The sequence below is a fragment of the Carettochelys insculpta genome, chromosome 3 (genome assembly GCF_033958435.1).
Source record: "Carettochelys insculpta isolate YL-2023 chromosome 3, ASM3395843v1, whole genome shotgun sequence".
In the NCBI taxonomy this organism is placed as follows: domain Eukaryota; kingdom Metazoa; phylum Chordata; order Testudines; family Carettochelyidae; genus Carettochelys; species Carettochelys insculpta.
Window position 1 is genome coordinate 163,263,853 of NC_134139.1, and position 20,460 is coordinate 163,284,312.

Sequence of the window (20,460 nt, forward strand, 5' to 3'; positions counted from 1 at the left end):
AAAAGCTGTGTGGATGCTTTTGTGGGCCTTCTCTCAACAGACAGGGCATCCAGGACAATGGACATCTTTGTCTGCTGTGCTTCCAAGTGTCTCTTTTATCGAGAAAGTAGCCAGGCAGTCTTCTGTCAACAGAGTGGAGCACTCTTCCAACTGGCTTTTGTGTGTGGCTGCACTCTGTCGACAGAAGTTTTGTCAGGAAATCTCTTCCAACAGTGACTTCTGTCAACAGATCGCTGTAGTGTAACTGTAGCCTATGTGTAAAACTTAATATACAGTAATTATTACCCAAAAATAACTATGTTGTATCACATGACTAGACCTTCTGCATCTCTACATATGCTTAGCAACAATATTAATGTAATAGCCGCTTATGGTAACCTTTATAATTAAATCCCAGAGGATATATGTGCAGCAATCTTAAATGACTTGTTTACACCAACAGAACTGAATTATTTAATAGAACATTTTTCACTGAATAGATTTTGTCTGTGGGATACCCCATCTTCATACGAGTAAATAAGCACTTTGTTTTTGGGGTGGTCCATCTTCATATGATTAAATAAGCACATTGTTTTTTCTTTCACTGTTGAAAGTGGGTTCCATCCATAAAAAAACAATTTGCACACAAATTAGAACAATGAAAAATATTTTACTTATGTTGCATTTCTAATGTCAAGCTTTTGCTTTCAAACCAGGGACTGTGCAGATCATACTTTCTGGTGGGAAAACAAAACCAAATCTGTATTACAATGTGTGTAGTTCTAATATCTGACCATAGTACTACAGAATTTAGAGCCAATTGGAGTTCTCCCTGCATAAAGAACAGCAGCCCCAGACAATCTGGTATACACAAGTTATACTAACTTATACACAGTTTTGACATTGCCTTCTAATGAGAGTGCTGTTCAGAATGGAGTCTGGAAAGTTTCCAGACTTCCTTAGAAAAACAGGTGTGGCACAGTAGTTACAGATACTTCTCAATACAATTTGGCAGAAAAGCATTGCAAATATTTTGTACAAAAAGCCCCTCAAATCCCAAATCAGATAATTTTTGCCTAGTTTCGGTTCTGTTATAAACTCACATTCAACGCAGTCCTGTCAAAAAGCTTGCCAAAGCTTTCGTAACTTTTTGTGCTAGCCCAAGCTGCATTTTGAATACAAGTAACTAAGCCCTTAACAAATCTCATTCTTCTTCTCTGGCTTTTCATGTGATTTGCATGAGAATAGTGGACTTTGACTAATTTTTACTTTGATTTTTCAAATGGTGAAACTTAAAGTAAAAAGTCAGGTAAACACATAAATTGAAGCAGAATATCATGGCAGAAATGTCTATAAGCCAGGACTAGCTTGTTTCTTACCCTTTTAGCCATTAATACCACTTTCAGAAAAGCTCATTTTATACTACACTATTTCAAAATACTGCATTTCTCACTGGCCTATTATATTCCTATTTGGGCATCATATACTTTCTGGTTACTTGTTACATAACTAGGGGTGTAAAATCCAGTTTAATTGGTCAACCAGTTAAACTGGGGGCTGCTCCAGCCAGGCTGGAGAGTCCCTGTCTGCAGCGTGCTGGGGCCTAGGACTGCTCCAGCCAGGCTTTCTGCAGCAGGAGGGGCCACTCCAGCCTAGGTAGGCTGCTGTGGCTTAACAAGCCACCCCTACCCCACATACTGCAGATGGGGACTGTGCTGGCCAACCTGGCACACCCCCACCTGCAGCAGCCTTGTGGGGCTGGAGCAACCTCCTGCCCGCAGTGAGTGGGTTGGGGGTCTGCACCATTCCCTACCAGTTAACCATAACTGGTAAACCATTAACATACACATACATAACAAAGCTCTGTAGCATCTCAACATACTTAGATTACTTTACTAGAAATAATGAGGATTTTAAAAGTTTTTATCTTTTTTCCTTTTGTTTAAAAACAAATTGCCTCCTAATTATAAACCAGTAACCTCAGATTACTTTTGTGTCTGAGAACGGAAATGCTAGTTTCCATATCAATTATGCTATATGTTTGTAATTGATTAAAAAGTAATTTCATAAGCAATGTCAAGACAGGCCAAGTTATTGATTTAAGTGTGCTGGGTCAGATCCTTAAACCCATGTAATTAAACATAGCTGCATTGAAGGTAACAGATTTCTACAAATAAAAGCCAAACTACAAATCAGGCTGTGTTGCTCAAAAGTTTTTAGTAATGCAATTAACACAACAAAATTTATAGCATTTTCTGCAAGTTTAGCCTCATCTACTTCGATAGTTACACCTAATTTACCCAATGCAAATGAGAGAAGAATCAGGTTTAACAACTCCAGCATGTCATCTAGATTCTTTTATAACAGAGAAAACCTGCAGTGATCAAAAATGAACACCATTCTCGCAGACCTCCACCTACCTGGATAAATCAACCCTTCCAAGAAGCCTAAGCAAACAGATGGCCTTAACTCATCACTACTGATTTGTTCAAGTTTTGAACTTATACGTGAATTGAATCCAGAACCAGGGTTTGGGCTCAGATCATTTATCATTTGCATGTTTTTAACATTTTTGGCATAGAATATTTGCTCATCTCCCTTAGTATGACCTTCCCTTTCTCAAGGCTATTAAAATGGGAAGTTATAGTTCTGAGGTTGGAGCTGAGGTTTCCGAAATGAAATCACATATTTTCTACAATGCTTCAGTCTGTTTAAATTTGTACAGCTGAATTATACAACATCATCATAATCATCATCAATAACCGTGGGCTCAGAGCCCGTTGGTGTCTGATATCTCTTTCACTATTTCCTTCCATCTTTCCCTGTCCAGTGCAGAGTGGCTTAGTTTCAGTAGACTACCTCTGCACCAATCTATGATATCATCTACCCATTCTCTGTGTGGTCTGCCTCTCCTATTCGAATTATACAACACAGGAAACAAATATTTTCTGCTATAACCTATCAGAAAAAGGTATAACGTAATTCCATGGCTGTAAAGCTATACAACTTCAAACTGAAAATAAGGTGCACTGTATTACGCTTGAAGATAAAAAGAGAGCTTCAGTATCCTGATTTCCTATATGATCATGTAACAGCAGATAGGCATCCAGTAAAACCAAGAATCGAGAATTTGAGTGATCCAATGGGTTCAAGGGGCAGATCTAATCTTGGTTATATTTGCCTGTTTTTTCCTTCATCCTATCAACATCCATCTGTGTTAACCTGACTGAGGGCTTGTCTACACTTACCTTTACCATTGGTCTACTTCAGCTGCACAATAATTGCAAAGCTGAAGTCAACATAATTAATTAATTAATCAGAAAAATTAATCATGAATCATGGTAAAGTTTCACTGGTAATTTTTAAACCAAGATGGTGTGTTTTTCTTCAAAAATATCTAATCTGGGAATTATTTGAGGAGAAATTCTGTTATACCGGAGATCAGACTAAATGATCATAATGGTATCTTCTGGTCTTGAAATCTATGAATCAGTACTGCAGGGTATAATTGATCCACTGCTGGTAAACATTATTAGCTCCCCACCCACCCACGCAAGCTTCAAGGAAGGCAGGTATTGGCTCCTATAAAGGAAAATACTCTGTACACATGTTCAGAAACTCCCCTTCACACTGAAAAACTGCAAATTTGCAATATCTAATCTTCCAAAAAGTTAAGTCAAGACAAACCCATAGCATTAGACACAGTCAATTTCATTGGTCCTTGTCAACCTGGACACTGAGATGGGTATGGCATACACATGGCACTGGTTGCTTTGGAGAGGTAATTGCCTCCTGCCATTTGATGAACGATCAGATTTCCCAACTGATAATTGTCAGCTCTTTTAGCTGCCTTTGAAGTCATCTATTAATTTCATGAGTTACAGATGACTTCATTTAACCCTACTTGAAGTAAACGTGTGTTCTTCAGTGGCACCATTCCCATCTCTGAGATATCCCAGAGGACAACTTTGGGCAACTGCTCTTTTGTTGTAGGGCTTGTTCATGTAGGGTTTGTCAGGACAGCATCTTGTCCTTCCTATTTAAAATATACACAAAGGCTATTGAAAGGTTACGGAAGTGGCACAGACTGCAGTATTTTCTGTGTGCTTCTTTCACTGAGGACTTGTCTGTTTCAGCTGATCCAGATAGGGCCATCAAATATTATATCCAGTGCTTGGCCAGAGAACTGGGTATAGATAAGGCTTAGCTGGCTGAAGTTCAGGGTATGTCTTCACTATGCCAGGGATTGACCCAGCAGGGATCAATCCACTGAGCATCTATTTATCACATCACTGAAGATGCAATAAATCGATCTGTAAACGCACTCCCATTGATGCCTGTATGCCAGAAAAACGAAAAAAGAGTAGCTAATGTCAACAGGAGAGAAACCCCCATCAACCTTTCTGCATGGAAGAGACTGCAGTAGGTATCAAGTATCGGTGGGGTAGCCGTGTTAGTCTGGATCTCTAACAGCAACGAAGGGTCCTGTGGCACCTTATTGACTAACAGAAAAGTTTTGAGCATGAGCTTTCATGAGCACAGACTCACTTCATCAGATGCTGGTCATGGAAATCATGGAAATTTCCATGACCAGCATCTGATGAAGTGAGTCTGTGCTCACGAAAGCTCATGCTCAAAACTTTTCTGTTCGTCTGTAAGGTGCCACAGGACACTTCGTTGCTGTTGCAGTAGGTATGTTGACTTTAGCTTTGCAATTATTGTGCAGCTGAAGTAGACCAACAGTAAAGGTAAGTGGACAAGCCCTCAGTCAGGGTAAAGCAGATGGATGTTGACAGGATCAAGGAAAAAACAGGAAAATATGATCAAGATTAGATCTGCCCCTTGAAACCATTTGATCACCCACATTCACAACTATCGATTTTATTGGATCTCTATCTGCTGTTACACGCTCATATAGAAACTCAGGACACTGAAGCTCTCTTTTTATCTTCAAGGGTAATGCAGTACATTCTCACATTATTTTATCAGTATGTTTGAACCTTCTTTTGGATAGTTTATCATTGTACAGGTGAAAATGATCTGCGGAGATCTGGCACTTTAGTTAGCAAAACTTCGGGACAGAAAGAGTGCAAGTACTCTCGATGCCTTTCTGATATTTCAAAAGCATCATAAGCACTCATCAGCCACGTCTACACTAGCCGGCTATTTCGAAGTTGAAATTGATGTAAGGCGGTGAAATGTCGAAGTCACTATCCTCGTGAGGAGATGGGAATAGCGCCCTACTTCGACGTTGAACGTCGAAGTAGGGTACGTGTAGACGATCCGCGTCCTGCAACATCAAAATAGCGGGGTCCTCCATGGCAGCCATCAGCTGAGGGGTTGAGAGACGCTCTTTCCAGCCCCTGAGCTCTATGGTCGCCACGTGCAGCAGCCCCTTAAAGCTCCCCGCCCCCTTATTTCCTGTGCAGGAAGCTGAGAGCTTGTGCAGGCCCCAGCACAGCCACGTGCCCAGCCTGTACGTCCCTCCGCAGCCTCAGTCCAACACCCTGCACCCCATGGCAACCAGCCAGCCCCCCAGGCGCACACAGGGCACCCCCCCAGGGGACCCAGGGCTCCCAGCCTGCCAGCCAGAGGGGGAAGAGGCAGCGGGGCCCCTCCTGGATGGAGGCCAAGATCCGGGACCTGCTGGGGCTCTGGGGCAAGGAGGAGGTGCTCCAGGTAATGGGGAGCAAGAGGCGGAATGCGGATGCGTTCACTCGGCTGGCTGAGGGCCTGGCTGCCCAGGGTCACCCTGCCCGCACTCCTGACCACGTCAAGAGTAAGGTAAAGGAGCTGCGGCATGGTTACGCCCAGGCCCGGGACACGGCCAGCCAATCTGGGGCCGCCCCCGCCGCTTGCCCCTTTTAGAGAGAGCTCAGGGAAATCCTGGGCCCCCGGTACACTTCCTCCCCCTGGCCACCCTTGACATATCAGCCGACGAGCCCCAGCAGGCCCCGGAGACGGAGTCCGCCACGGAGGCCAGCCGTGCACCCCAGGGGCCCCCCCAGGAGCCCATCCCTGGGATACCAGAGGAGGAGGAGGAGGGGGCCTCCAGCAACGGGGGGCTCCAGATCGCCCTCCCCTCCAGCAGCTCCAGCAGGGAGTCAGGCAGGCTGTACCCCGACCGTGGGAGCGGAGCGTCAGGTATGTACCCCCCAGTGCACACCCCGGGGTTAAGGGGCAGGGACAAGAGACATGACCAGGGCCCTCCACACACTCAGATGACCATGGCTCCGAGGAGAGCAGTGGCATGTCCCTCAGAAAAGTCCATCAGCCCCTGCCCCCCAGCAGGACAGCGCCATGCCCCATCCCTGGGGATGGGGGAGCGGAACCTAGGGACCCCCGGGGGGGCGGGGTTGGACACCAAGCAGCAGCAGCAGAAGCATCTCTGGGGGACGGGGATGGGGAACCAGCAGCAGAGGGGTGGGGGTCAAGGGCCATGGGTCAGGGCCCAGACTAACGGCTGTCTCCACTCTTCTTCCCCCCTCTGCTCCGCAGCTGCACCATCGGAGGGCCCAGAGAGCACCGGCGTGGCGTCTGTCGTCCCGGAGAGCCCACCCGGGCCATCCCACCAGGCCAGCCCCTCAGCAGAGCATGGACCAGCCCCAGGACGAGGCCAACAGCGGTGGGGCCATCTGCGGGCGTCCACGGACCCCCAGCTGCTCACCACCCTCTGGCGTCAGCTGGAGGTGTCCGAGTGGCACCTGCAGGTGGAGGAGTGGCGGCTACACCTCCACGAGCGAGCGCTGGCCTGGCGCCAGGAGGCTTGGGGGGCCTTCATGTGCACATTCCAGGACATTGTGTGGCACTTGGCCCCCCCCGCCACTCCGCCCGCCACTCCACCAGCCGTCCCTCCACCATCGGCTGTCCTGGGGCCTGCCACCAAGGGGGACCATGGGCCTCTGGACACCACCCGGCCATATCTGCCGGTTCTCCCGGCCCCCACACAGCCTCGACCAGGCCTCCGGCCGAGACGTGGGTTGCGCCCCCCAACATCAGGCGCAGGACAATAGGGGTGCGTGGCTGAGGACGTTGCCCCCCCCAAGACCCCCTCCTTTGGACTCATTCCCCCCATGTTGGGGTAAATAGTTTTTGTTCTACCCCTGTTTTGTAACTGCCCCCCATGTACATAGTTCCCCCCTTATTCTTCTGTTTTCATATTATTAATGCAAAGGGTTGCAGGGTTTTGTTGAAAAAAAATTCCATTTTTTTATTGTACAGAAGTTGGGGGGGGGTGCTCTCGGGTTCTCTGTGGTGTGGGCGTGGGGGCAGGGAGTGTTGTGGAGGATGGGGGGGGGGGGTGCAGTGGGTGGCTCACCCACAGCTGGCCCTGCCAGCGTTCACCCCGCAGCCTGGTCAAAATGGGCCCGCAGGGCCTCCCGGACCCGGATCCCCTTGGGGTCGACCTGCCGACTGGGGACAGCGGGTGGCTGGACGTCGGCCCTGTTAGCCTCCACAGCCCAGCCCTGGAAGAAGGCCTCTCCCTTGCTCTCCACCAGGTTGTGGAGTGCGCTACACAACCACAACCTGGGGGATGTTGGTGAGGCCTGCATCCAGGAAGGTGAGGAGACACCTCCAGTGCCCTTTGAGGCGGCCGAAAATGCGCTCGACCACCTGATGCGCATGGTTCAAGCGTGTGTTGAACTGCTCCTGGCTGGCTGTAACATGGCCCATGTAAGGGTGCATGAGCCAGGGCTGGAGGGGGTACGCCGCATCTACGACGACACAGAGGGGCACGGTGGTGTGCCCCACAGGGATCTCCCACGGGGGGATGTAGGTTCCTGCCTCCAGCCGGCAGCACAGGCCCGAATTTCTGAACACCCAGGTGTCGTGGGTGCTGCCAGGCCAGCCAACATAAATGTCCAAGAGGCGGCCCTGCCTGTCCACCAAGGCCTGGAGGACCACGGAATGGTAGCCCTTCCTGTTCAGGAAGCATCCTCCACTGTGCTCTGGGGCACGGATGGGGATATGGGTCCCATCCAGAGCCCCAAAGCAATTTGGGAAGCCCAGGCTGGCAAACCTCGCGATGGCAGCATTCGGGTCCCCAAGCCGCACGAGCCTGTGGAGGAGCAGGGCACTGACTGTGCGGACAACCTGCAGGGGAAGGACGTGAGAGAGCACCGGTGAGGGGTGTGGAGAGTGTGTCTGGCCCTCCCCCCCGGGCTTCCCCCCTCCCACCCAGGGCTCCCCCCCACCCCGGGCTCTTTCCCCTCCCTCTGGGTCCTCTTACCTCCATGAGGACAGGCCCGACGGTGGCCTTGCCCACGCCGAACTGTTGCCCTATGGATCGGTAGCTGTCTGGAGTGGCCAGCTTCCAGACAGCGATGCCGACCCGTTTCTCTATGGTGAGGGCACAACACATGGGGGTGTCCTGGTGCTGTAAGGCAGGGGTGAGCCACTGGCAGAGCTCCAGGAATGTCTGCCGGCTCATTCTGAAGTTCCGGAGCCAGCAGTCATTGTCCCACTTGCCGAGCACCAGCTGCTCCCACCAGTCCGTGCTCGTGGGGTAGCTCCACAGCTGGTGGCGTGTGCAGCGGGGGGGGGGGCTGGGAGGGCAGCAAGGTCTGGAGCTGCTTCCTCATCCCCTGAGGACAGCTCATCTTCCTGAAATAAAAGATGGTCAGCTGCCTCCTGCATGGCACTGAGCAGGGCAACCACTGCTCCTCCAGGGGTGGGTGTGTGGGCCTCTGGCTGCTGCTGCTGCTGGGGGTCCATGCTGCTTCCACAGGGTGTGTGTGCCCGTGGCTCTGCAGACCGCGGGCTGTGCAGGCTGAGTGTGTCTGGGAGGGGCCCTTTAAGGGAGCGGCTTGCTGTTGCCCCAGAAGTGCTAGTCCGCCCTGTGACCCTATCTGCAGCTGTTCCTGGCACCCTTATTTCAATTTGGGCCACTTTGGTGTGTACACGCTCCCCTGCAGTGCCTACTTCGATGTAGTGCTGTCCAACGTCGATGTTGAACGTCGACAGCACCAGCCCTGGAGGATGTGTAGACGCTATTCATCGAAATAGCTTATTTCGATTTCGCTACATCGATGTATGTACATCGCTATTTCGATGTAGCATACCAGTGTAGACGTAGCTATCTTGTCCAAAAGATCGAGACAATTAAGACATGGCGCAATAGCCACTGATTGTCTCACACGTTCCTTTACATTTTTGCTATCCTTTCAAGAGTGAGCTCTATAAAGTCATAATCACACATTAATGAGAAAGCGTCTTGAGGAGTACTAACGTCCCACTAGAATTCAAATTTTTACAACTGTAAATCATGAGCTGCATGACTCCAAAACTATATTAAGGTTATGCATTTATGTACTTGATTTTATTATAATTAACCTCCCAGAGCATTTGCTGACAATTTAAATTATTCTTACTCAGCTGATATTTGAGATAATCTATATTTGCAACCAAGTCAGCATCACCCACATACTTCACATTGGAAAAAAAGTAATTACAAGATAAAACAATGACAGATTCTCCTACTAGCCTTTCCATGGTCAGTTGTATGAAAAGAATTACTCTACTAAATTTTTCCATTAGTATTTACTTTGTATACACCACATTTTCTCCTGTTATTGCTGTGTATATTTTTTGTCAGATAGGTAGATAAAGTATAATAAATTTCCAAAGCAAATCAATGCATGCTGAATGCCAGAAAACACTTTCTTTCCACAGTAAAATGAAGCTACTTTTATACCTGAGGGACAGAGCAGCAGTGAAAACCTTTCCACAGAAGGTTAAATATATAGTACAAGAGACACAAAACTAGCAACTAATGCCCCACAGAGGAATTTTTAAAAAATTCAATAGGGAGGCCTGAGGAATTTGGCACTAGGATTTATGTAGGTGTTTCAAGACAGCCCCTTCTGAGCAGTACTGCAGTCAGTGGCCCACTATTGTACTAGGCGCTGTGCAAAACCAGGACAAATTGTAGTCCCTGCTATGACAGAGGCCCAGCGGTGGTTGACTACTCTGTGCTAGCAGCTCTTTGCGGCCTGACGTGCTCACTACACCTCACACAGGCCGTTTCTACACAGGCCTTCTTCTTTTTGGGAAGAAGGGGCCTCCGGAAGAAGGACTTCCTTCCGGAAGCCCCCCCCCCCCCCCGGCGGCCGCGCTTCTACATGGCGTTTTGGAGTCCGGAAGACTCCAAATCACGTGATGTTATGCTAATGAGGCATGGGGAATTTGCATCCATGCCTCATTAGCATTTTTCGCTCCCTGTATTAGCATGCCACTTCCAGTGGCCTGTGTAGAAACAGCCACACTGTTGACATATGTACCTAATAGGTGGCATATTGGATGTCATCGGATAGTTAATAACTTACTGATTCATAAGCTTCTGTACAAAATGTGTACAAAACGTTATGGGTTTGTGCTGGAATTATGCTCTTAAAATGTGTTTGGTAAATCATGCATAAGCACGGTTTACCTTGCACAAAGGAATGTATATTGGCTTGGCTGGCTGTCAAGCAGAGACAATGAAAGTGCATTTCCTCTAAAAGGTGAGAAAAGTCATTAAGCCTATATGGGGAAGAGGTAACACTTCAACTATTATCAACAGAGAAGGAACCAGCATGATGTCTTCACAGATCACATGGTGTTTCTTCTTTTGGGAATACATTTCAAATGGCTTATTGAACTATATAGTGGATCATAACCTGAAAATAAAACTGTATAATTGATTGTACACACTATTACTGTATTATAAAAGTGCATCACTGAAAGTCTTTTGCGAAAGCTAGAGACACACTGTAAAGATAACTGTATAATATAATATATGTATTAACAAAATACACAGAATTATAAATACTTACTGGTATTCTTCTTTAAAGTCTGTGACCAAACACAAGAGAAAATTATTCTAAGACAGGAAGGAAAGCCACTATCTTTCTGCCTCCAATTAAATGAAGCAAGGTGTGACAAAACAACGGCAGCCCTATTAAGTCGGGAATCAGATGGGGGATGGAAAGTTCATAGGAAGAGAAGAACAGCATGGGCTCATAGTCTGGGAACAAAAAAGAGAGTGTGCAAAAATAAAGCAATGGAAGAAGCCATCTTGGCAGCCACCACCCAACCGACACAAGGGGCAAGAATGCATGCAAGGTGACAAAGATGGGTCCTTAAACAGGGGACGTTGAAGTCTCTGAGGACTGAATATACGTGAAAAGCCTTGCCTCTTCAAAGATCTTTCACTTAAGAAGGGTGTGAAGACTAGCACCTTGTGCTTCAGACGAAGGTCCTAACCAAGAAAAAGTAAGTCCTGGATAGAAAGAAAAAAGAGATTGATATGAAATCTACCTTGAGTCATAATTTAATTTGAGTGTAATCACTTTGTGTTTATCTCTTGTCCATGAACTTGCTTAAAAATTCTCTCTTTTGGGACTCCACTTCAATTAAATAAACTTGTTTTAATTTTAACCTAAACCAACCCAATAATTGGTTAGGAGAAAAATGATGTTGAAAGTGGTAATAAACGATGCATCTGGAATTCTCCCTAAGGGAGCCACAATGCTTATTGATTCTCTGAGCATTCCAGATGACTGAACACTTCAGGGCAGATGTATTTTAGGAAACCTGGGACAAGGGTCACTCTGCAGGTAGTAACCAAAGTAGGCGGAAGTCACAGCCAGGCCATTTTGCTTCAGGAAGGCTACTGTGGTCAGGTTGCTGAACCAAGACTGAACAAACACAGACACTCAGGTTACTGCCTCATGGTCTACTGGCTGTTTGTGTGCAGGCTGTGAGCCAAAGCCACAGAGCATTTAAAGCTCTTAGGGTTAGAGGGCAGCTAGCAACACAACCTCAACAAAAGAAGGTACAGTAAACCCTCAAGTTAACATGGGGGTTGCATTCCCTGTGTAACTCAAATTTTCACACAAGTTGAAGGGTGATGGGAACCAGGTCAGTTTCTCACCTCCTAGAGCAGCAGGGAGCTGGGAACCAGGGGCAGCCTAGTTCCCATCTCCCTGCCGCTTGCAGGCCCCGGGAAACTGACCAGCACCTCCACTCCTTGGTTTCCCCACTGCTATCAGGGATGGCAGCCTGACTCGCAGCTGCCATCCCTGACAGGAAACTGCTCCTGTCAGGACCGGCAAGAGTCAGACTGCTGCCCCTGACAGGAGCAGTTTCCCCATTCCTGCCAGGGGCGGCAGTTGCGTTAATCTAAGACAGATGCAACTTGGTTACGCATATCTTGAGGGTTTACAGTAATTTAAAATTTTCCCTGAAACTTACAGGCATGACTGTTGTGCCAGTTTCTATATAGCCTTGAATCATTTTACAGGAGAACAGGTGATGGCTGGAATGGTGGATGCAACTTTTAGTATGTTTGTTTCAAAGCAGCTCACTCTACAGAGCGCTTGGTGGAATTCAGTACTTGCTGAAACGTTTTAAAATGAGGCTGAGCTCTGCATTCACTGACACTCTTTTAACTGCACTGGATGTCAGTAGCGGTTGTGAAGGAGGGTAGCATTTGTCTCTGTTACTGTCAAAATGGTAAAAAAAAATCCTGTTATCTAATAAATATTGGTTCAAACCATCTGGGGACCTTTTCAGTCAGCTGATTAGCCAGGTTATGTATTGTTCTTTATGAAACAGAAGCAAGTTTGTGTATATTCTACAAACCCTTAAAATAGTATCTCTTTTATCTAACTGAACTTGTGTAATTAAATGAGATAAGGAAAGCATTGCCTCAAGCACAGCTTATCGTTTTTCCAGACTCTGTTCAAATTACATTCAAAACAACTGGCACAGAACATCGCTGTGGATGAAAACTGTTGCTCACTCCACCCTCCCACACCCAAAGTCTGCGACAAGTTTCTTTTTCAGTATGAACATTTATTTTATTAGCCTCTAATAAGATGACTATTGGAAGACACTACTCAGTTATATTTCTGTATGTACACTGTGACTGACTCCCTTGTATGGACATCATTACATAACATTTCAGTGGGCAATGCTTTTGTCTGAGCAGTAACCCATCAACTCTCTGTGATTCATGTTACCAAACAAAAAAGGAAATCATGACTAAAAAGTGGTTACTCACTTACTCATAACTGTTGTTCTTGAAAAAAAAAATGTGCTGCCTTTGTCCAATACATTTGCAGCACCAGTTTGTTCCTTGTGCTCTCAGACAAGAGTATAATGGCATAACCAACCCACCCATTTGTCAGTTCCTTCAAACTAGACTCAGATGATAGACTGATGTGTTAGGAAAGAAAAACAGATTGCGTAATGGACGTATGCAACACATCTCAAAAAGCAACAATTACAAGAAGGTGAGTAACTTGTTACAGCTTCCAGTGATTGCGTAAGTCCATTACTCTTGCTAAATGGTTTTCAATTTTTTTTTTCCAAATTTGCTGACCTTGGTTCCTCAGTCTCACATGGGGGTGGGAGGCCGCCTGCCTCACTAGCAGAAGGTTACAGGTCACAGCTTATATGAGAAGCTCCAGACTTCTGGGTGAGATAGGGCTATAGTCATCAGCTTTCTGGGTTAGGCCAACAGTAATTAACAGTCTATAAGGGAGATCTGGCTCCCTGGGCAGAGCAGAGCATAAATAGTCTACCAGCCCTGGGCCCTTTAGGCAGGGGCAGAGCAGACAAAGCAACCTGGAGCCTGGAATCCTAGTTTAGGTGGGTAGCAGAAAAATGCAGGCCTCTTGGGCCTCAAGTAGGGAGGTTGCCACCTCAGGGGTGAGATGGCAGGGACAGGGGGATACAGTTCTCTTCTAACTCCACCATGCTCCAGCCCAGGGCTCTAACAGTCATGGAGTGGTCTGCACGGGGTCTGCTGGGAAACCCACCACTGAAGGCTGACTCACACACTGGTGGCAGAATCAGACCAGAGTGTGATTCCTGGGCTACTTCCTACCACATTCTGGGTGTAGGGGCCTATAGAACAAAAGGTCCTCTGTCTCCTTGGGATACTTAGCCAACACCACTCCCTACAGCTCCTCAGGGAATTCATCTGAAGGCAATCCTGACAGCTGCTTTGGGCACTGGTCTGTCTCCTTAAGCCACCCAGTGGAGCTCCTGAAAAGCAGACATCTGACCTTGAGTTGACCCTCACCCGAGCATTTCAGGCAGTGACAGTCATTCACAAACATTGGGTTGTGACACCCAGAGCAAGGGTTTGAAGATAACAGACCTTGGTATAGGTTCCTGCAGTACATGGAGAGCCTGGAATCCACTGACTACCAATTGTAGACAACCGATTTTAAAAAAGAAAAAGAAAAAAGAGAAGAAAAAGAGGTCTAAAGACGTCATAAGAGCAAGTTTTGTAAAGGAATGATCAGACAGCATACAGTGAACAGAGGTAAGAACAAACTGTAGGATGGGAATGGTGGTTATACTCTCAGATCAGAGCACAAGCAACTCTGAGGTGTGTGGCCACCCTTTTGGGTTCTGCCAGGGTAAAATCTCCAGCAAGAGTGCACAAGGAATGTGGCACATCCTTTCTCCCCTGCCATAATGAACACAAGCAATCACTCAAAGAAAAATTAGTTTATTTTTATACATAAAATACAGTAGCATAAGCATCATCCTTCTAAATTCATAAACTTGATTCAGTTGCTTGAATCAAATTAATTCAGTCTAGTCAGCCGGAAGACAGCATGAGCATTAACTTTCTGTGTGGACTTATATCTTTCTTGAGTTAAATTCAAGCAGAACTGGTACTCCTTTTTGAGTCAAAGTTCTGTCATGAGTCACGCTACATTTAGTAAAAAATATTTTTAATGGGTAATGTTAATGCATTCTAAGGTCCCAGTTTTCTAATCTTTATTCACATTGATAGTCCAACTAATGTTGATTGCCAAATTTTTCCACTTGGGTGCATAAATTTAGTTATATAAACACATGAACTAGTCTTGATTTTGAAAGGGTTGAGACCCTCAATTTCCATTGATTTCAGAAACCAATGTTTGTAAATTGTGGCTCACAGGAATCTTCACATAAGTAAATATAACTTGGTGAGAGAGGAGAGTAGATTCAGAATTTTGGTTGCTTGGTGTTTTTAAAATATCTTGTGAAATACAGAAGAAATATTCTTAGGCATTTTCAAGAACGTTTTCCAAACATCCTTCCTTTGTGATGCAAATCAAACCTCATGGATTTGTCTGAACTAGATGATTCTGTAGCAACTAATCTGAATGATCTGCAAGAGGAACTGATCCAAAAATTGACTTGGTATGAAGACAGGAGTGATTTACAAAGGAGACAGAAACCAAGCTCAGAAACTGAGAGGAAGAGACATTGCCAGGAAACATATTTTCCAGCTGCACAACCCACTTCTCTGTCCTCTTGCCTCCCTGCTGTCATCTCTGAACAACAGTTGATATTAATGTAGTATTAGTCGCATGTCTTCACCTAACCACCGTATACAAGTCTCAGATCTGGTAATATTGGAGGCATTTGTCAACAGAGGTCAACAGGGAATTCATGAATGGAATAAATCATTAATGTGTTAACCATGGTACCAGACAGTAAGATAAGGACGTTTTATGTTGACCCACAATAGAGCTTTGTCTACATGTATCCCCTCTGTTCGGAAGGGGCATGTTAATAAGGCACTTCAGAAGATTCTAATGAGGTGCTTACATGAATATGCAGCACCTCATTAGCATAATGGCAGCACATGCAATTTGAAAGTGCCGCTTATGAAACATGCTGCCTGTGTAGATGGGGGCCTTTCGAAAGGACACCCTGACTTCAAAAGCCCCTTCTTTCTAAAACCAGCTCAGTATTCTGATGACCTAGATAAATGAGTCAGCCCTTTTGTAGCATCTTGCGCTCCAGAGAAGTTTGGAAAGCAGGCGAGTGTTAGTGGCAACTCGCTAAGCTATGAGGATAACAAGCCAGTTACCTTCCTTCTGGTGATCTTACTTCTACTATATATATATATATATATATATATATATATATATATACACACACACACACACACACACACACACACCTTGCTCCAACCTTACTTTTTCTTCCAAGGAGGTACAAAATCATGGGGCTGCCTCAAGGTGGCTTTGTGATTTTCCTCACCATAGTTAGTTCACCACCCTGTGTTTTCATATCATAGCAATTAAACTTAATGTTTATATTCAATTTATAATATTTAATTTATGTTGCTACATTAGTTTTTATATTATTCACAATGATCTAAGTTACTAAGGAAAATATTCTTGGCAAGATTATTTTCACACCTTTTACAGGCATTGTTTTTTCTTAGCAAAGTTTGGCCTTAACATCTGACATTCGTACTCTGGCAGAGGTGATTCATCATTAGTTAGTGATAACATTTATAAAACATGCCTCAGTAACGAAAGCATGGACAAAATTAACATACATAATCATTTTAATGAATCACATGTTGCTGCATCCAACCTTGAAAAAAGACGTTAAAAAAACAAAATATATTTTCCCTGTAAATCTCCCAACATTTTGAGAGAATCTAGATTGTTTTCTGGATCAATCACCACCATCAGTCTCAGGATAGCTTATTTTACACACTTAAGGTCTTAGTCTACTCCTATTAGTGCCAGTAGAAATTCTTGTGAACTTCAGTGGGGATGATATAACATATGCAACATTTGGGACCTCATCACAAAGTTATAAATGAAGTTCTCCTTCCTCAAGTCTCATTTGGCCACCCACACAGAAGGGAGAGAGAGCTCATCAGTTAGAGCATTGGCCTTGTAAACCCAGGGTTGTGAACTCAATCCCTGAGGGGGCCTTTCAAGGGTCTGGGGCAGGTTGATTTAAAAAACAAAGTGTCAGGGATAGTGATAGGTTCTGTTGTGAGTGCAGGGGACTGGACTCAATGACCTCTTGAGGTCCCTTCCAGCTCTATGAGGTATTTATATTATGTGACAAGTAACATATTTTAATGAGACTATCTCAACATAACTTCTTGACAGAGGTAGATTACCTGGTTCTTTCTGCAATTTTAATGTTTATAAACTGGACTTAAAACATTTGGGCTATGTCTACACGTGCAGCCAACATCGAAATAGCTTATTTCGATGTAGCAACATCGAAATAGGCTATTTCGATGAATAACGTCTACACGTCCTCCAGGGCCGGCAACGTCGATGTTCAACTTCGATGTTGCTCAGCCCAACATCGAAATAGGCGCAGCGAGGGAACGTCTACACGTCAAAGTAGCACACATCGAAATAGGGATGCCAGGCACAGCTGCAGACAGGGTCACAGGGCGGACTCAACAGCAAGCCGCTCCCTTAAAGGGCCCCTCCCAGACACACTTGCACTAAACAACACAAGATACACAGAGCTGACAACTGGTTGCAGACCCTGTGCCTGCAGCATAGATCCCCAGCTGCCGCAGAAGCAGCCAGAAGCCCTGGGCTAAGGGCTGCTGCCCACGGTGACCATAGAGCCCCGCAGGGGCTGGAGAGAGAGCATCTCTCAACCCCCCAGCTGATGGCTGCCATGGAGGACCCAGCAATTTCGACGTTGCAGGACGCGGATCGTCTACACGGTCCCTACTTCGACGTTGAACGTCGAAGTAGGGCGCTATTCCTATCTCCTCATGAGGTTAGCGACTTCGACGTCTCGCCGCCTAACGTCGAAGTTAACTTCGAAATAGCGCCCGACGCATGTAGACGCGACGGGCGCTATTTCAAAGTTGGTGCCGCTACTTCGAAGTAGCGTGCACGTGTAGACGCAGCTTTGGACTGCAATTATTGTAAATACCTCCCCTACAGTTCACCTTTCTTTAAGCATAACTGCATGAATCACATACCTGTAGATGCAAGAAAAATTTTAAGATCCAGACAAATCATTTCCACCTTTCAGGCTGAATATCATCTTCTTGAAGAACCTAATCAATATCTTCAAAAAGCTCAACATTTTTAAGACAGCTATTAAATCTCATTTTTTCCCCATGTTTGGAATTACACTGATCAACAAATCAAGCCTTTGTTCTGTCTCGTCATTACTCATTCATCAGCAACATCAGCAACTACAAATCATTCTATAAACACAGAAGTTATTTAAATAAAGTACTACAAACAGATCCTTGCCTAAAAATAAGTAGGAGACATCTCCTTTTCCATAGCACAACACCACAAAATTTTGAGCATTCACGTGTCTACATCTCCTGCGTAGAGTAGAACCAGTGGAGGAACAATGGACTGTAGGCAGGAAAAAAGAAAAAACATGCCACACCTCACAATTTCAGGCCCTAAGACAGCAGTCAGTATGCCTTTTTGGTAATCCAAATTCTCTCCACAAGAGGAAGCCAGTCTTGGCAACATGGCTAATTGTGCTGTTGATTGCTTTTCCTAGGGGAAGTTTTCATGGATCGGGCCCTCTAATGGGAAAAGTGCATTACAGTTAACACAGTATTGCTGCTAACAGTAGCATTAGCATGAATAGAGTATTCTGACTCACTCATAAAGGAGTAACATCGTGAAGATCAACTCTTCCTAACTCCTTTCTCCCCTGCAACTAAACTGTTCTTCCCAACACGTCGTACTACCAGGAAGCAAATGGTAGGGCAGCACTGAAACAGTGAAAAAATTCCAACAAGTAAGCATGAGCTTAAAGTGGAGCACACATTTACGTGTTCTTGGCAGGCTAACCAGGACCTACAATAACATGCATGAACTTTGAAGGAGGGAGCACAGGCTGCAGGAGAGAAGGGTTTGAAGGAAGCACCACAAAGCCAAATTGTCTTCCCTAGCTTGAATACTATCTGCAGTTGCAGCATGTCTGTGAATAGGTCTATTAATAAAGAGCCCACTTAATGTAAGAAACATGGAATAATTTTACATTTTTACCCAGCACATGGTACATGAAACAAGGCCTAAAATTAAACTCTTTGATAAGTGGTTTGCTGAACTTGGATGGACTGGTAAATCTGAGTCTATATTCTTCCAGAGTTCTTCCAAGTCACAAAACTGAGGTGGGCATGGGGCTTTAAGTAACGTATTTTCTTTGGATAGAGTTGTATTTGCTTATACAACTTTCAGTTACAAAAAGTTTTGATACTCTCCTCATACTTCACATCTTAAAGTTGGTAAACATTTTGTTTTGCTTCCATTTTAAAGAAATAAATATTGAATTAGTCCAACATTCCAGTCACATGAAGATTCAGTGTATATTCAACATGAAGTCAAAACGAGTCTGTCAACAGTCTACAGTCTATACCAGTGGTTCTCTAACTTTGTTACACTGTAACTTCCTTCTAACAGCACAAATCATTATGTGACCCCAGGATGGGAGTGCGGGGGGGGTTGAAGACCGAGTTTGCCCCAGCCCCACCATCTGGAGTAAGAGGGCCAAAGCTAAAGCCTAAGAGTTTCTGTCCAAGGCGGGGGGCAACTAACCTTATTCCTCAGTAGTGGGGCTTGGGCTTCAAATGTTCTGGGGTGCAGGGCCAACACCAGCCATGATTATGTCATTAGAAGGTATCGGGGGTAGACATTTTAGTCTGTATCGGCACAAACCATGAGAAGTCCTGTGACACTTTACAGGTTAACAGATGTATTGAAGCATAAGCTTTCATGTGCAAAGATCCACTTTGTCAGATGCAATGCTCCAATCAATCTGCTAGTCTATGAGGTGCCACAGGACTTCTATTTGTCATTAAAATGGAATCGCAACAGACTTCAGAGTGCCAACCCACAATTTGAGAAACCCTGGTCTATGCATTTCTTGTGTTTTATTAGAGGCTTAAATCCATTAATTCTTTATTGTGCTCTTTGCACATACTGTCCTTTCAATCAGATTATTTTCCCCATGATATTTTATTGGTTCTCTGTTCATTTTTTCAATATAAAAGATGTTTTTACCTTTCTTGCTTCTCTTATCATCTTCCTAATAGTTTCCTTTATAGTGAAAGGCTGTACTCGTGGTGGATGAAAAAGTAGCTCAATATTTGTACCCCCAGAAATTCCAGGCATCAGGTAGGGCCAACCCAAGTCCAGGTTTGGAGCTTCCACATCAGATTCAATTGGCCAATAAGTTCCCGAGGAAGAGGTATCATCAACAGCATTGTCAGAGGAACAAACTATGTTTGGAGGAATTTTCTGAACAGTGTTCAAAATATAATTAACTTCTTCTTCTGCTAGGAACTCTGAACATCTCTCTTTGGAAAGAAATTCACGATAGGCTTCCAAACCTCCTTCAATTAAAGCATCAATAGCAACACGATACCATTCTTTGTAATGAGGTTCAATGTAGTTGTCTGATCTGCATTCATCATGTAAAGATGAAAGCATAGATGAGGTTTCCATTTTCACCAACATTTAGTGACAAACCTTTTAAATTTCCATTCATGCACGGATGAAATGTATCTGAGAGGAAATTCAAAGAAAACAGTTACTGGTTTTGACAATTTTAATATTTTAACCTTCTTTCCCGCCATCTAAAGATTTCAAATTGCGTTGCAAAAATAATTACGTTTCACAAATACAGGCCAAGTGGATATTATCCTCCCCTTTTGCAGTTGATGAAATTGAG

The 20,460-nt window shown here is 45.0% G+C and overlaps 1 protein-coding gene across 1 annotated transcript in view; it reads right to left on the minus strand.

The window, feature by feature from the left end:
* Positions 1-20,234, minus strand: part of FAM83B (family with sequence similarity 83 member B) — a 53,487-nt gene extending 33,253 nt beyond the window's left edge. Inside the window, exon 1 of the mRNA XM_074988888.1 lies at positions 19,791-20,234. Coding sequence (XP_074844989.1) covers positions 19,791-20,234 — 444 coding nt within the window. The remainder of the gene's footprint in view (positions 1-19,790) is intronic.
* Positions 20,235-20,460: the final 226 nt, after the last annotated feature.